Source organism: Pollachius pollachius (assembly GCF_949987615.1).
Source record: "Pollachius pollachius genome assembly, chromosome: 2".
Taxonomy (NCBI): Eukaryota; Metazoa; Chordata; class Actinopteri; order Gadiformes; family Gadidae; genus Pollachius; species Pollachius pollachius.
This window is the reverse complement of record NC_136935.1, coordinates 3,281,802-3,295,807: the sequence shown is the minus strand read 5'-3', so window position 1 is coordinate 3,295,807 and position 14,006 is coordinate 3,281,802. Positions and strand designations below refer to the sequence as shown.

Genomic DNA, 14,006 nt, shown 5'->3' with positions numbered 1-14,006 from the left:
CACCTCCAGCACTATCACATCCACCACTGTCACCACCACCTCCAGCACTAACACATCCACTACTGTCACCACCACCTCCAGCACTATCACATCCACTACCACCACCGCCTCCAGTACTACCACATCCACTACTGTCACCAACACCTCCAGCAATATCACATCCACTACCACCACCACCACCTCCAGCGCTAACACATCCACTACTGTCACCACCACCTCCAGCACTAACACATCCACTACCACCACCACCTCCAGCACTATCACATCCACTACCACCACCACCTCCAGCACTATCACATCCACTACCACCACCACCTCCGGCACTATCACATCCACTACTGTCACGGCCATCACCATCACCACATCCAGCAGTAACACATCCACTACCACCATCAGCTCCATATCCCCACCTAGGGTTAGTCTGAGCGTTATCTAAATTCGGATCAACTGTCACAAAGTGTCTGTAAAGGTTTCAAATCGACACTGAGTAGACCCGCTTCTGCAGAACTAACCTTATTAAAAATCCCCATTCTGAAGCCTCATCCACACGCACTGATTAGTTTCTCTACGCTAGAAATCTCCGTAACGAAACAGGAAACGAGGCGAGCTTTGCCCTTTCCGTTTCATGTGTCTGGCCCAGAGTCTGTGACCCCCCCCCCCCCCACCCCAGAAGTTCTGCTGTCACATACGAGGTCTGCTGGGGACACAGATTACCCCCACCCTATCACCATAGTCACCACTACACCCCCAACACGACCAACACCATCACCAATCAACCTCCACCATAGAAAGACTCACTTGTTCAGAGTTCACCTGGACTCTGCATAGCCCCACCCTAACCCCCCCACCTCTTACGCACTTATTGTAGGTTGTATGTCCTGGCACTTAATGTACTTATTTCACTTATTGTATGTTGTACGTCCTGGCACTTAATGTACTTATTGCACTTATTGTATGTTGTACGTCCTGGCACTTAATGTACTTATTGAATTTATTGTATGTTGTACGTCCTGGCACTTAATGTACTTATTGCACTTATTGTATATTGTACGTCTTTGAAAATAGTTCTTAGCATTGTGTAGCGTCTTATCCTAGCTAGCTTTTCAAAGTATGGGGAAGGTGTCAACCTTAACATTTTTAGTGCTTGGCACTTGCTTGAACATCCTTACTGCACCGACAGCGATATATTGTTTCTCGTTCTTCTGACAAATGTACTTATTGTAAGTTCGCTTTGGATAAAAGCGTCTGCTAAATGCCCTAAATGTAAATGTCAATGTAAATTGAACAAAATCATCACCACCCCCGCCACCTCCACCACCATCCACTATCACCTCAACACCCTCCACCACCACCACCATCACTATCACCTCAACACCCTCCACCTCCACCACCACCACCTCAACACCCTCCAGCACCACCACCATCACTATCACCTCAACACCCTCCAGCACCACCACCATCACTATCACCTCAACACCCTCCACCACAACCACCACCACCACCACCTCCACCACCACCCACTATCACCTCAACACCCTCCACCACCACCACCACTATCACCTCAACACCCTCCACCACAACCACCACCACCACCACCTCCACCACCACCCACTATCACCTCAACACCCTCCACCACCACCACCATCACCTCAACACCCTCCACCACAACCACCACCTCCACCACCACCACCTCACTCTCCACCCCGACCACCACCTCCACCACCACCGCCAACACCACCTCCACCACCACAAATCACCTCACCCTCCTCCACCACCACCCCCACCACCACCAACGTCTCACTACCTCTTCATCATCTCCTGCTCGGTAGGCAGGGTCTTCCTCCCCCTGGCTCGGGGCGGTGGTCTGGGGGTCTTCTCCATGCAAGCTGGGTCCCTCCTGCTGAAGCAGAGCGGCAGGTGCACCCCCCAGGTGAGATGGAACGCCTGACTGTGTTGACTGTGAACGCTTCAGGGGCTCTGCATGTTGGCTTCGGCACTACATGAATAATGTTAGCTATACGCACACACACACACACATACGCGCGCGCACACGCACGACAGATACACACACGCACACACAAAGAGACACATACACACAAAGAGACACACACACACAAACACACAAGCACATACAGACACACACACACAAGCACATACACACACACACATACAGATACACACACACACACACACACACACACACTCACTCATTGCAGAATCACAACTCAACCCAGGTCTGTCCGCCAATGAGCTCGGATATTTTCAGGTGGCCGCTCGGGAACAAAGCTTTTAAAAAAAGAGAGCCCTCATCGTTCGGACGGCCGCGGCCGCGGCGTGTGACACACATCACCTGCAACAGTTGCCCTCGGTCACAGGTCCGGTCCAGTCACCCCGATTCAAATGACATACCTCGACGTGGCCGGCACCTTGAGGTCCCACTGACCCCATCTGACACATGACATTCTATTAGTGTCCGCCCGACCCCTGGCCGACATGGGATACAACATTTTGAAAATGCTCGGAGAGGCATTAGACACGGGCGCGGCGGGGGAGGGTGGAAGGGCCCCGGGGCCCGGGGCGGGGGGGGCCCCTGATGAATTCTGACACGGGAGCCCTCGGGGGCCACAATGTACCCTGTGCCGTGTCCTAGCGTCGGAACACGCGGCGCTCCCCGGAGCGCACTGCGAGAGCAGGGGGCGTCTGTGTGAGGGGCCCCGGCCCCGGCTATAGCAAAGGGCCCCCATCGCATGCTGGGAGGATGTGTTGACCTACATTACCCCTTGTTGAACATGACTGAGGAGCGGGCAGACGGGAAAATATGAAAAAAAAAAAAAAGCGATTCAAAGCGACACAAAGGAACTGAAGTGATCAAATGCGGGAACACACAAACACACACACAAGCAAACACACACACGCGCACGTATATGAAAGCAGCGGGTAAGAGCGGTTGAACAATGTGCAATCAAACCCGTGGCCCCTTTCAAGGTCCTGGCCCACTGAATGTGTCGCTGTAATTAATTGGTCGATTAATGTGTGTTTATTCTGGACACCAGTGGATCCAGCCGTACTGGGGCTCACTGGGAGAACACAAGAGACACACTGATAAATCACAGCCCCCGCCTGGATCTCCCTGCGCATGTGCCCAAACACCAACACCACCTTCCAACCCCCAACCCCGACCCACCAAGCCCGCCCTGGCACCACTGGCCCCCAGCTCCCGTAGCCCCTCTCCTCGCCAAATCCGGGATTCAATTGTAAAAAAAAAGGAACGAAAACCTTCCCGTAGAGGATCAGGTCAAAACTTTGTTTCATTCCGCCCGCCCCCGTCCCCCAAATTCACTTGACATTGGCTAGATTAATTGCCTGGTGCGTGGGGCAACTGGGTTACATCCCTGTGTAATCTAGGTGTCAAGAGCGCCCCACTCGCTCTCCGCTGATGATTTTTCTGGGGGGACGGAGCAGAAACCGGAGCCATTTCGTGAACGACGAAAGGGCGAAGTGACGCGACGCCCCCTGCCTGTTAAAAACGCACGTGGGTGTAAACCCACGCCGTAAAGTCTCAGCTGTGAGCCCCGGCCGACCTGTGAATTCTTATCTCTGTGTTGAGGGTCCCGGCGGACCCCTTTAACTACATATCTGCATCACGCTTCTGTATTTAAGCAGTCCCCTTTTGGAACAGGCGTTCAGCGCTGCTCGCAGAATCGTCGCGCTGTCTGGGGTTAGCACGGCCCAGCAGATGGTTATTATCACCCTGCGGTTTGATTGGAGATGTGGAAACGCGCGGGGCGCGGTTGTGCTACCTGGTGGGACAAAGAATACCTAGTAGAATGCTGTTTTTGTGTCGCACACGTATTATGCAGAGCGTATTGCGCCGAAAGCAGTTGTCTGAGTGAATCGGTAGAATTGGTGTTTTTTCTGTAAGGATGGGAGTCGGTTTTGTTCTGAATCAAACAATGTGTTTTGCCTGGTGGAGTGCTCAGAACGGAACCAAAGTGAACCCCAGGCTGGGTTGTGTGTTTGTGTTTTGAAGAAGAAAAAGATGAGAGTAATGGAAAAGACACATGGAGAGTAACTTCCAGGGTCCGGGCACACTAGAAAGGTACTCCTGCAGGGAATACCACAGATCAAAGGCCGGCCACAGGGGCAAAACATACAGGAGCTACGGGTGTAAGGTTGTTATCTGTTTTACACACACACACACACACACTCAAATACAGTCAAACACCCAGCCAAACACACACATAGTCGCACACACAGTCACACACACAGTTCCACACACACACACACACACACACACACACACACACACACACACACACACTCAAATACAGTCAAACACCCAGCCAAACACACACATAGTCACACACACAGTCACACACACAGTTCCACACACAGTCACACACACACACATACACACACACACACACACACATACACACACACACACACACACACACACACACACAAACACACACCTTTATAAACTACCCCTATTCATATTGTATTTATAATATTATGGTAAAACTGAAAGGAAAAAAAAATCAGGCATAGCACTTAATAACATAACAGAAGATGACTGAGATCCACATAATGAAAGGATAATCACGCAACCAAACTCAACATTAAAATTGAAGAGGATCCAAACCATCAAACATTTCCAACATCTTTTAACAGCACTGAGGGCACGCCGAATCATTCATACATCCGACTTCCTGTCATTGACATCCTGTTTCCTGTCAGAGCAACAGGCCGACACAGAATACACCGCACTAAAACCCACTCAAACCGCACGCCTTTTTAAGCAACTAAAAAATGGACACCATTAACGTCAAGCGGTCAGAACATCGCATTGTTTCGTCCGATTGAGCCACAAGCCTTCCACAATGAACCTGTGACAGGCCACACCGCCGTGCTTCATAATTCAGCTCTGCGTGGGTCCGGGGCCGAGGTCAAACGGCTGTCACCCTCTCATCTGTGGCCATGTCATGCCTGCCTCCGACACGGAACCACTCTGACCACTGCCAAGCCCCCCCTGGCCCCTCCCCTCGCCTACTAACTGAGTCATAACTCGCTCTCTTGTCAATGTCACTATCTGTTTGCATCGCCCAGCAGACACTCTGTCCAATCTGAGCGAACCCCAGCAGCCAAGTGCACTAACCGTAATATAATATGAACGTCACATGCCGGGCGGGCCTGACTATTCCGTAACAACATTTGGCATTTTGTTTTTGTGTGGGCAGAAGAGAATCCCAAAAAAAAACTAAAATGTTAATTCTGGGTACAGCACAAATTAGGATTCTGGGCCATGAAAAGAATTTGCTTAAAACGCTTACGTGGTCAAATGCCAAGCCATGTTTATCTTTAGAATGAGAATGCATCGATTTGCGTCGCGATAGATGAATATGATTGACACTAAAGTGACACTTTAGTGCCGGCTTAAATGACTAAAAGAGTTAGGGCGCCGATTTTGATACGGTCGACGCAGGACCTCGTCCATCATAACCTAACCCGCGACGCAACAATGCAGACCATATTGGTCCACGGGTATGTGGAAAGGGGGGGGGGTTGACATACTGACATCCTCCCCCCCCCCCCCCCCGTCTGCTTTAGTCTCACACACGAGAGCGGTCTCACGGACACATGAAGGTCACAGACATGAGGAGGCGGACGTTGGAGAAGTCGACTACATTCATGTGTTCATCATAACGCAGGAACTTCCTGCACAGCTGTGTGTCTTGCGCTGATTCTGATGACACGCACACACACACACGCGCACACACACACACACACACACACACAGACACAAGCCCTCATACAGACACACACCACACACACATACATACTACACAAACACGTGTGACGCACAGACAAAACACACATACACACGCACAGACACACACACGCAAAAACACACACAGGAACGCAAACAAACACACACAGCGACAGACACACACTACGCACATGCATAACAAACACAGAGATCACCTCCAGGTTAGCGTATTACCCATACCGCCATGCGGTTATCTGGCTAACCCAGTTGCCAAGCACAGGGGAACCACACGCAAATGGGCTGCCCTTGGCTTCAGCACCAGCGAACCGTTACCGCTCGTTGCTCCCGGCACTGGCAGAATCGGACATCAGCAGCAGTAGCCATGATTCTTTTTTTACATTCTCCGACATAAAACTAACGCCCACCAGAGGCTCCAAACACAGTACTAATGGCTTTGGCAGTACCGGACACGGCTTCTGCATTCTCCTACAATAAACTACCACGGACCAGAGAATAGACAACGACTCCTATTGGTGTTTTACATTCTGCTAGATAACACTACCGTGGACCAGAGAATAGACATGACTAGATGTTTGCTTTTATGTTTGCTTTAGCTTTCTGCTAAATCACTGAATAAACGCTGTATGAATGTGAGGTATCTGATACCAGAGACACTGTTGCTCTGATACGAGAGACACATGATCTTATACCAGAGAGACTGTTGATCTTATACCAGAGAGATACATGATCTGATACCAGAGACTGTTTATCTGATGCAAGAGTTATCTTAAATACATTGCACTTTCTAAAATGCTTTTTTAACTTTGCCTTTGTTTTCTATCTATTTTTTTTTTTTTTTAACTTTGCCTGTTTTCTTTTACTTATCTGTTATTTTATTTTATTGTATGACATTGTTTATATGTGGAGCACTTTGAGTCTGCCTTCTGTATGAAAAGTGCTATATAAATAAAGTTGCCTGGCCTTGCCTTGAATCATAGCTAGGTGTTTTACATTCTACTACATGAAACTACTGTGAACCAGAGAATAGACACGAGTAGAATCGGAGCCAGGTGTTTAACCTTCTACTAGATAAAACTACCGACCAGAGGACAGAGCTGACTAGAATCTGAGCTAGGTTTTAAACATTCTACTACATGAAACTATCGTCCACCAGAGAATAGACAGGAGTAGAATCGTATTAGGTGCTTTTCTTTCTCCCGGATGAAACTACGGTGGACCAGAGAGAGTGAACTCACCGGAGGAAGAACTAATGACATGCAGCCGTGGACAGTAAAAAGCACAGACCATATCGATTTCTCTGTTCGGACTCGTTTCAAGCCCTGCTGACAGATGGTAGTGTTTTGACAGCTTTGAGAGATGGGGTTCTGACCGTAGACTATACGCTTTGAGAAACATGGTCACTCAGAATGGAGAGAGAGAGAGAGGTGGAGACTTTCTTTACCTCGAGAACGACCATAAAAACCCAACCGAAACCAATTCTGCCCCAACAAAATGTATTACCTCCCCCTTGAAAAACGGCGCAATAGGAATGGTTCCAAGGGCCCCGTTGAGCTTGTGGCGGCTGTCACCATGGCGACGGCTTGACCCCCCGAAATGGAAACGCTATCTAAGGGTCTGTAAGCGGGTCATTAACTTGGGTGTGCGATAATGTTTCATCAACACTATTCAAAACATTGCAAAGTGAAGCTAATGCCGACCATTTATCATTTACGACGCTCATTAGAATAAAAAAATAACCCGGGGTAATTGCTATAAAGAGTCACAAACAAACAATGTGGCTAAGAAGTAGATAATTATCGCGCCATTGTTACGCCTGCACCGTAATTATTACCAACAGTGTCTCCTATACTTCGGGGGGGGGGGGGAATTAAGTCATGTGCAGTGGGGTTTAAGCTGCATATTTAATCGGCACTGAACACAGCTGCAGAGGAAGAGTGAGCTGCGGGGAGGAAGAGCGAGCAGCAGGGAGGCTGCACGGTTGCATCCTGGTTTCCAGGGCTCCTCGCGAGTGCAAACGTACTGTACGTCTTTCCAGGAACAAACACGGTGCGATGCATGGCTGGAGGCTGCCATCCTCCACAGAACCAAATCAAAGGCAGAGCAGCACTCCCTCAACGTAGAAGGAAGCGCGCCTCCGTTTGATGAATGATTTAATGAAGACGTCATAAAGGATACACGTTGAAATATTCAAGGTTGGCTTTTTTTGAAAGAGGACGGAACACGTGGGCTAACAGGCTTCGTGGCGATGTATGTTGTAACGTTCATCGTCAGGCTCTCAAACTTTGACTTTGACTAAAATGTCTGCTACTGTAAAGTTGTGCAAAGTTTTAATGCCCAGAAAGCATTCCACTAAAACATAAATGTTGACTAAGTTTAGTCATTAGGCCTCTTTTGTTCAAATATCTGCACGCACGTTTGCATACTTAATTAAACTTTGTATGCGAGACACGGATTGCCCCTCAGAAACCCATCCCTATAGTGTGTGTGTGTGTATGTGCATGTGTGTGTATGTGTGTGTGTGCATGCTTGTGTGTGTACATGTGTGCATGCCTTAGAGTGTGTGTCTGTGTGTGCGTGCGGTGGGGGTATGCTCTCAAAGCACTTACTTATTAATCCAAAGCAAACCTCCTGACTTACCCGCGGGGTGAACCTGTATCTAAAATGAACCTACACACGGAGCCAACCTCCCCCGCCCCCTCCCCCTCGTGCCAACTGCCAGAGTGAAGTACGCTGATGGGAGAACCTGGCACAACATGAATACAGCCGGGCCGGGCTTCCAGTTCTGTTGCTGTGTGTGCTGGCGAGGGTGCAGGCCCTACGCAATGGGATTCTGCTCCTATTTCAGGCTCCCGTCCTGACGTCAGCCGGCTCTCTCCATCGTTTGAAAAAAAAAAAAAGCCTGATGTGTCTTTTTGGTGGGCATGGGAGATTTTCACACAAACACAAACACACACACACACACACACACACATATGAACACACACGTCGTTGTCATGGGCCAGGAATTGTGCCCAACAATCGAGGTGATTCAATAGAAACCATTCATTATGGGCACTGGTAAATATTTCAGGATAGCGATGCCACAAAATCAAAAAGCTATTGTTTATAATTGGCTCTGCCTATTGCTTTCCTTGCCTCCCACCCTGCGCGCAATCCTGCGCCGTTGTGATCCATAATTGATTGGAGGGGGGCATTCGCATTGGCACGTCCAGCCTGTCATTTGCTGCCACGCATTACACAAACTGTCTGTGAAGCCTTAGCCTTTATCTAAACCCCTTATAAACCAGCGCTGTCACACAGCGGGTAGGGCCAGACACAAGGTCACCGGGACGGGGCCGGGGTCAATACCCCCGGCTCCCGCTTCTGCGTTTTGAGAGCGGGACGGGTGATCATTTACACGCCACCTCTGCCTCCACCTCCCTCCCGATACCCACGTCCTTCACGGACCCTTGAAGCGCTCCGAGGACTTGACATCGGCCACCTTTTCCGCGGTAATAAATTGAAGTAGACGTCGCCCGAGACGATTCCCCTGGATGACGGCGCCACGGTGTTGCCTTCTGCGCCGTTCTCCGTGCCGCTCGTGTCAAAGTGTGCTGTTTAATCGTCATGGCAGCCACGGCCTTTTGGTCGTAAGGCGACATGTTGAAGTGGTTGGACAAGAGCCGCTAATTGGGTGAGAGCCTCTTTGCTTGCTTGTATCAGCTGGCTATTAGCAAAAATGCCCCCACGGATAATGATACAAGGCAAACCAGGCAGGCCTCAAATAGACGGTAAGAAAGTGTAGAAACACAGGTTGGTCAACAGCTTACCGCACTAGCATGTGACTGTAGCTAAGAATAAGCAGAAACCTTAGCACATTAACAGTCCCCGAGAAGTCAGCCCGGTCATCGAACACTGGGTATTAATAGAGCAGCAGAGATGTGCGTTGAGCAACGACAACAGAAAGTATGAGAAAATATGAGAAATCTGCTCAGAATTTAAAGGGAGCACTTTATCAAGACATAACTATGTAACTGCGAGCCTCGCTTGGACACTAGAGAACGGTAAAACAATCTGCAGTACACTGACTTACTGCACCGCAGGACATGACTTTGATTGGCCCCCAGACCAATTAAGAGGGTACAAAAATTGCCAGGAAGTGAAAGTGCCCTATGGCATTGTGGCCCTTTGATAATAGGTCGGACACAGACATTTTGTTCTTTTTCTTTATTCGGTGAGGGATACACTCCGACACCTAAGTACAGAGGTGGGAATGTCTGTCGAAAGACTTTGGAAAGATAGCCGATAACTGTGCTGTTGCTCCTTAGTGGCACTGGGCCGGCTTGTTTTGTTTGTGTTGATGTTTGCACCATGCAACGTGCTAACATAATCCCCCCGTCACTGTGAGCGCATGCAAAACCATCAGCTGTTGGGGAATACAGCATGGTCCATCTCGATCGCAGAGCTTCTACTTCTTCATGTCCTGGGCCTTTGCGTGTACATCTTTTGAGGAGGTCTGTGTTTCCAAACAGAAGGGGTGGAATGCTTGAAATCACCGTCCAGATGCCTGATCCAGTTATGCATCATGTTTGTGCTTTTCTAAAGAGGAACATTTCTCTGACCTAGTTTCGTCCGTGTAATGTCCACCAAAATATATATTTAGATACTTTGCCAAGGGGGCTGCCATATGCTCTGGCGCGAGACCGTTCTGCCAGGGAGACGCTGGTTACGACATAGAGGCAAAGAGAGGGCTATCAGGATCCCCTCGACCAATGAAAGAACACCCTCTACACCTGTTGTTTCAAGACCTTAATTCAACTTTAATGACACGAATCAACAGCATTCGTTGGACAGTCTCGCCTTTCCGTCTTCCCCATAATATGGACATTTGGAAAACATTAAGAAGCTTTTTCAATGACAACTGGCAGCGGACAGTTGAAAGAGGACTTTGGGCAACCGCAGTGAAACCCGGCTCCCTTAAAGGCACACTGCCCTATTGTGGTTGGCTCACTGGCAGTAAGAGCCGCCAAGCTGCTCTTAACTGACCGGCTCGGTGGGTATTTCATTAGATCCAGTTCCATAAGGCCTACAGTGCCATAATTACAGGCCTCAAATAGAGGAGTACGGTGGTACTTCATTCATTCGCCCGCACTGTATCTCACCTTCACCCAATCAAGGCCTACGGGGGAAACCGAATACCGCCTTCCTCACAGTCCACAACGGGATCCCCACGTGGGCTGCCACTCATTCTGTGTGGGTGTGTGTGTGTGTGTGTGTCTGTCAGTGTGAGTGTGTGTGAGTATGAGTGTGTGTGTCTGTGAGAGTGAGTGTGTGTGTCAGTGACCCCATGGCCGACAAGCTCATTTATTAATTGTCACAGTGTCACGGCGGTATTCCCCCCTGCTTCCCCCCCCCCCTCCCACACACACACACACACACACACACACACACCCCCCCCCCCCACCCAAGTGACACGCACCGTGTCCTCTGCTGTCTCCCACTTCCCTGTGTGTCTACACCGCATCACTTCCCCCCCGACGACACCACCACCCCCGCAGACACCACACCCCCACACGCCACACCCCACCCATAGGCTAAACTGCACCCTGCCTTCCTGCCCAGCGGGGGGGCCCCGGCTCGGCTATATCTATGTTGACCCCCCTGGGGGTCACCTCTCTGTTTATGGGGGTAACGAGTCTCCCCCCCCCCCACCCTCCCTCCGCCAAGCCAGGCCACACAGTGGGGGTGTGGGGGTGGACAGCTTCTGTTGACTCACCCTCTTGCCCTCTTTGCCTGGCTGTCCCGGTGTCCCCGCGTCTCCCTGTGAGGGGGGGAGGGGGGAGAGGAGAGATGAGACGGGGGGGTGTGCGGTGGATTGGCGGGGCAGTTGGCAGCGCCGGGGTAGGGCTTACAGCATGCTGCTTGTAAAGCTAATGGGGACAGATGTCGGCTCCACATGTTCTCGGCAGATCAGTGGGTAACTGGCTTACTTTGGCAGAGACGGACGGTCGCGCGTGCAGCGCGGCGGCGGCTCGCTGTGTGTTTACATAGCTGGATGGGGTTTGTGGTGTCGTGGGGAGCGTGTGTGCGTTTGGACGCCGTTGTGTATACAGATGAGGAAATACTGTAGAAAACGATGACTACTAATGGGTTAATAGTGAGTAGGTAAACATGAAAGGGTAAACATGATGATGAGCTGGCTACATGGGTTGTGTGTAATGATATAATACCCTATATCAGACGTGGAGTTTGGAGAACAGTGACTTATCATGATATTTAGATTTGCAGTCTTGTCTAGTCTTGGCTTTAGATGCAGAGGGTGTTGTCTTGTTTGTGTGGCTTACCTTCTCTCCTCTCTCTCCGGTAGGGCCCTGCGGACAATTTAATAAGGAGAGCAGGTGTTAGACCCGATAAAGAAATGACAGCATTAAAGATTATAGAAAAGTGAAGGAGGTTTCCACGTATAATACATCAAAAAAAACAACATACCTGATCTCCTTTGAGGCACTTGCCTTCAATCTGAAATAAATGAATAAAAACAATAAGTCAGTCAACCGGGAAAAGAAACCTTGACACACGTTGCACCACAGAAATACTAAACTAACAACAGGCACAATCAAAGAGTGCCGGTGGCCATTGTGGTTCTGATCCTTAACCCCGACGACCTTAAGAGAGAAGTCTGGGGCCCACAGGTGTCGGCTCTGCCCAGACAAGACGGGCTCCACTGTCACCGGCTCACAGACGCCTGTCCGACAGGGGCCACAGAATGGAAGCTGGGGCCAACGTCGGCTTCTCCACTTTCAGATACGAGGCCAGTAATTGGTGTCGCCTTTCGATCGGCATCCACGAGTCAAATACTGTTGACTTTCTTGGAAGCAGCTGCAGAAATAGACATTCGTAACATTTGCACTTAGCGCGCAAAGCGCCGACCCTCGTGAACAGCCCGAGAAAAGAAGATGAAAAAGTGTGATATTTAATGATATTAAAAGACTGACAGCACTTAGGGTGTTGGTAGCAAGGTCCATAAAGAATGAGTGACAGCTTTGACCTGTGGCAAATTAAATGATGCATCCCCTCAATCTCCCTGGTGGTTTTTCAGCTAATAAATCAATTCTTCATGTACCATGGTATTCCTCTGGCCGGCTAGTAAGCAGAGAGGTTTGACCTTGGGGGTACATGGTGCCACGCAACCAAGCAGCAGGTCCTTTAGCCTGCAAAGCAAACCGCCGTAAAAACGGTCCCCTCTTTATAACCTTTCCTCACTATTTCTGCAATGTTTAACAACACGATGTGAGAGAAACTTAGCGTAGCATCAACCCGGTTTTACCACCGTAGACGAGCATTTAGCGTAGTCGCTATGAATGTAAAAATAGCGTGATTAAGTGTCGGATAGATGTTTGTGGGGTCTTCATATGAATGCAGAAGTCGTAACGGCAGGATAAAAAAATGTGGAGAGCCACAATCAAGTTTTTACCCCTCGGCCACGCAATCAGCTGATTTACTATTAACCTAAAAATAGCAAGATTGAATATCTAACGGCCGTGTGTGAGGCTTTACGAGTACCGAAATCCTGCTGGTACGGTTAACATCCAGCAGAGCGACCAAAAGCGTTAAACCATCAGGCCGGTCATTTAGCTTATCCGCCTATTAAGTTCCAAGTGTATCCTTATAAAAATAGCATGATCGAATGTCTAATAGACGTGTGTGAGGGTTTAATGAATCCAACACTCACGCTGCTAAGACAAACATCGAGGACATGGACCAAAAAGCGTTCACCAATCGGGCAGGGCGTTTATCCCTATTCCCTATTAAGTTTCAAGCGTATTCCTGTAAAAAAATAGCATGATAGAATATCTAATCAGCGTTTGTGGGGTCTTTGAGTGCAGGAGTCCTATTGGTAGACCAGGCGGGAGGCAGGCAAGAGGCTCTGCCGGGGCACGGTGGGTTGGTGTAGGGCTGTGCTTCTGATGAGAACTGGCAGGCCCATTCCCTCATGATGTGGAGATAATTAGCCATCCGCTCGCCGTATACTTTGGATCGCTAATGCTAATCAACTCCCCGCTACAATGAGAAAGTGTTCGTGTGTGTGTGTGTGTGTGTGTGTGCGTGCGTGTGTGCGCGTGCGTGTGTAAAAGCATAACTTTGAGTTAGCATACGTGTCTGTTTGTGTGTGAAAAAGCAATAATTGAGTTAGCTTGAGTGTGTGCGGTGTGTGTGGTGTTTGTGTGTGTGTGTG

The 14,006-nt window shown here is 49.5% G+C and overlaps 1 protein-coding gene across 1 annotated transcript in view; it reads right to left on the bottom strand.

The window, feature by feature from the left end:
• LOC307070523 (uncharacterized protein) overlaps positions 1–14,006 on the bottom strand; it is a 105,545-nt gene that overhangs the window by 63,722 nt on the left and 27,817 nt on the right. Inside the window, exons 9-12 of the mRNA XM_079729027.1 lie at positions 12,260–12,289; positions 12,115–12,141; positions 11,547–11,591; positions 1,805–1,897 (exon numbers count right to left, since the gene is read on the bottom strand). Coding sequence (XP_079585153.1) covers positions 1,805–1,897; positions 11,547–11,591; positions 12,115–12,141; positions 12,260–12,289 — 195 coding nt within the window. The remainder of the gene's footprint in view (positions 1–1,804; positions 1,898–11,546; positions 11,592–12,114; positions 12,142–12,259; positions 12,290–14,006) is intronic.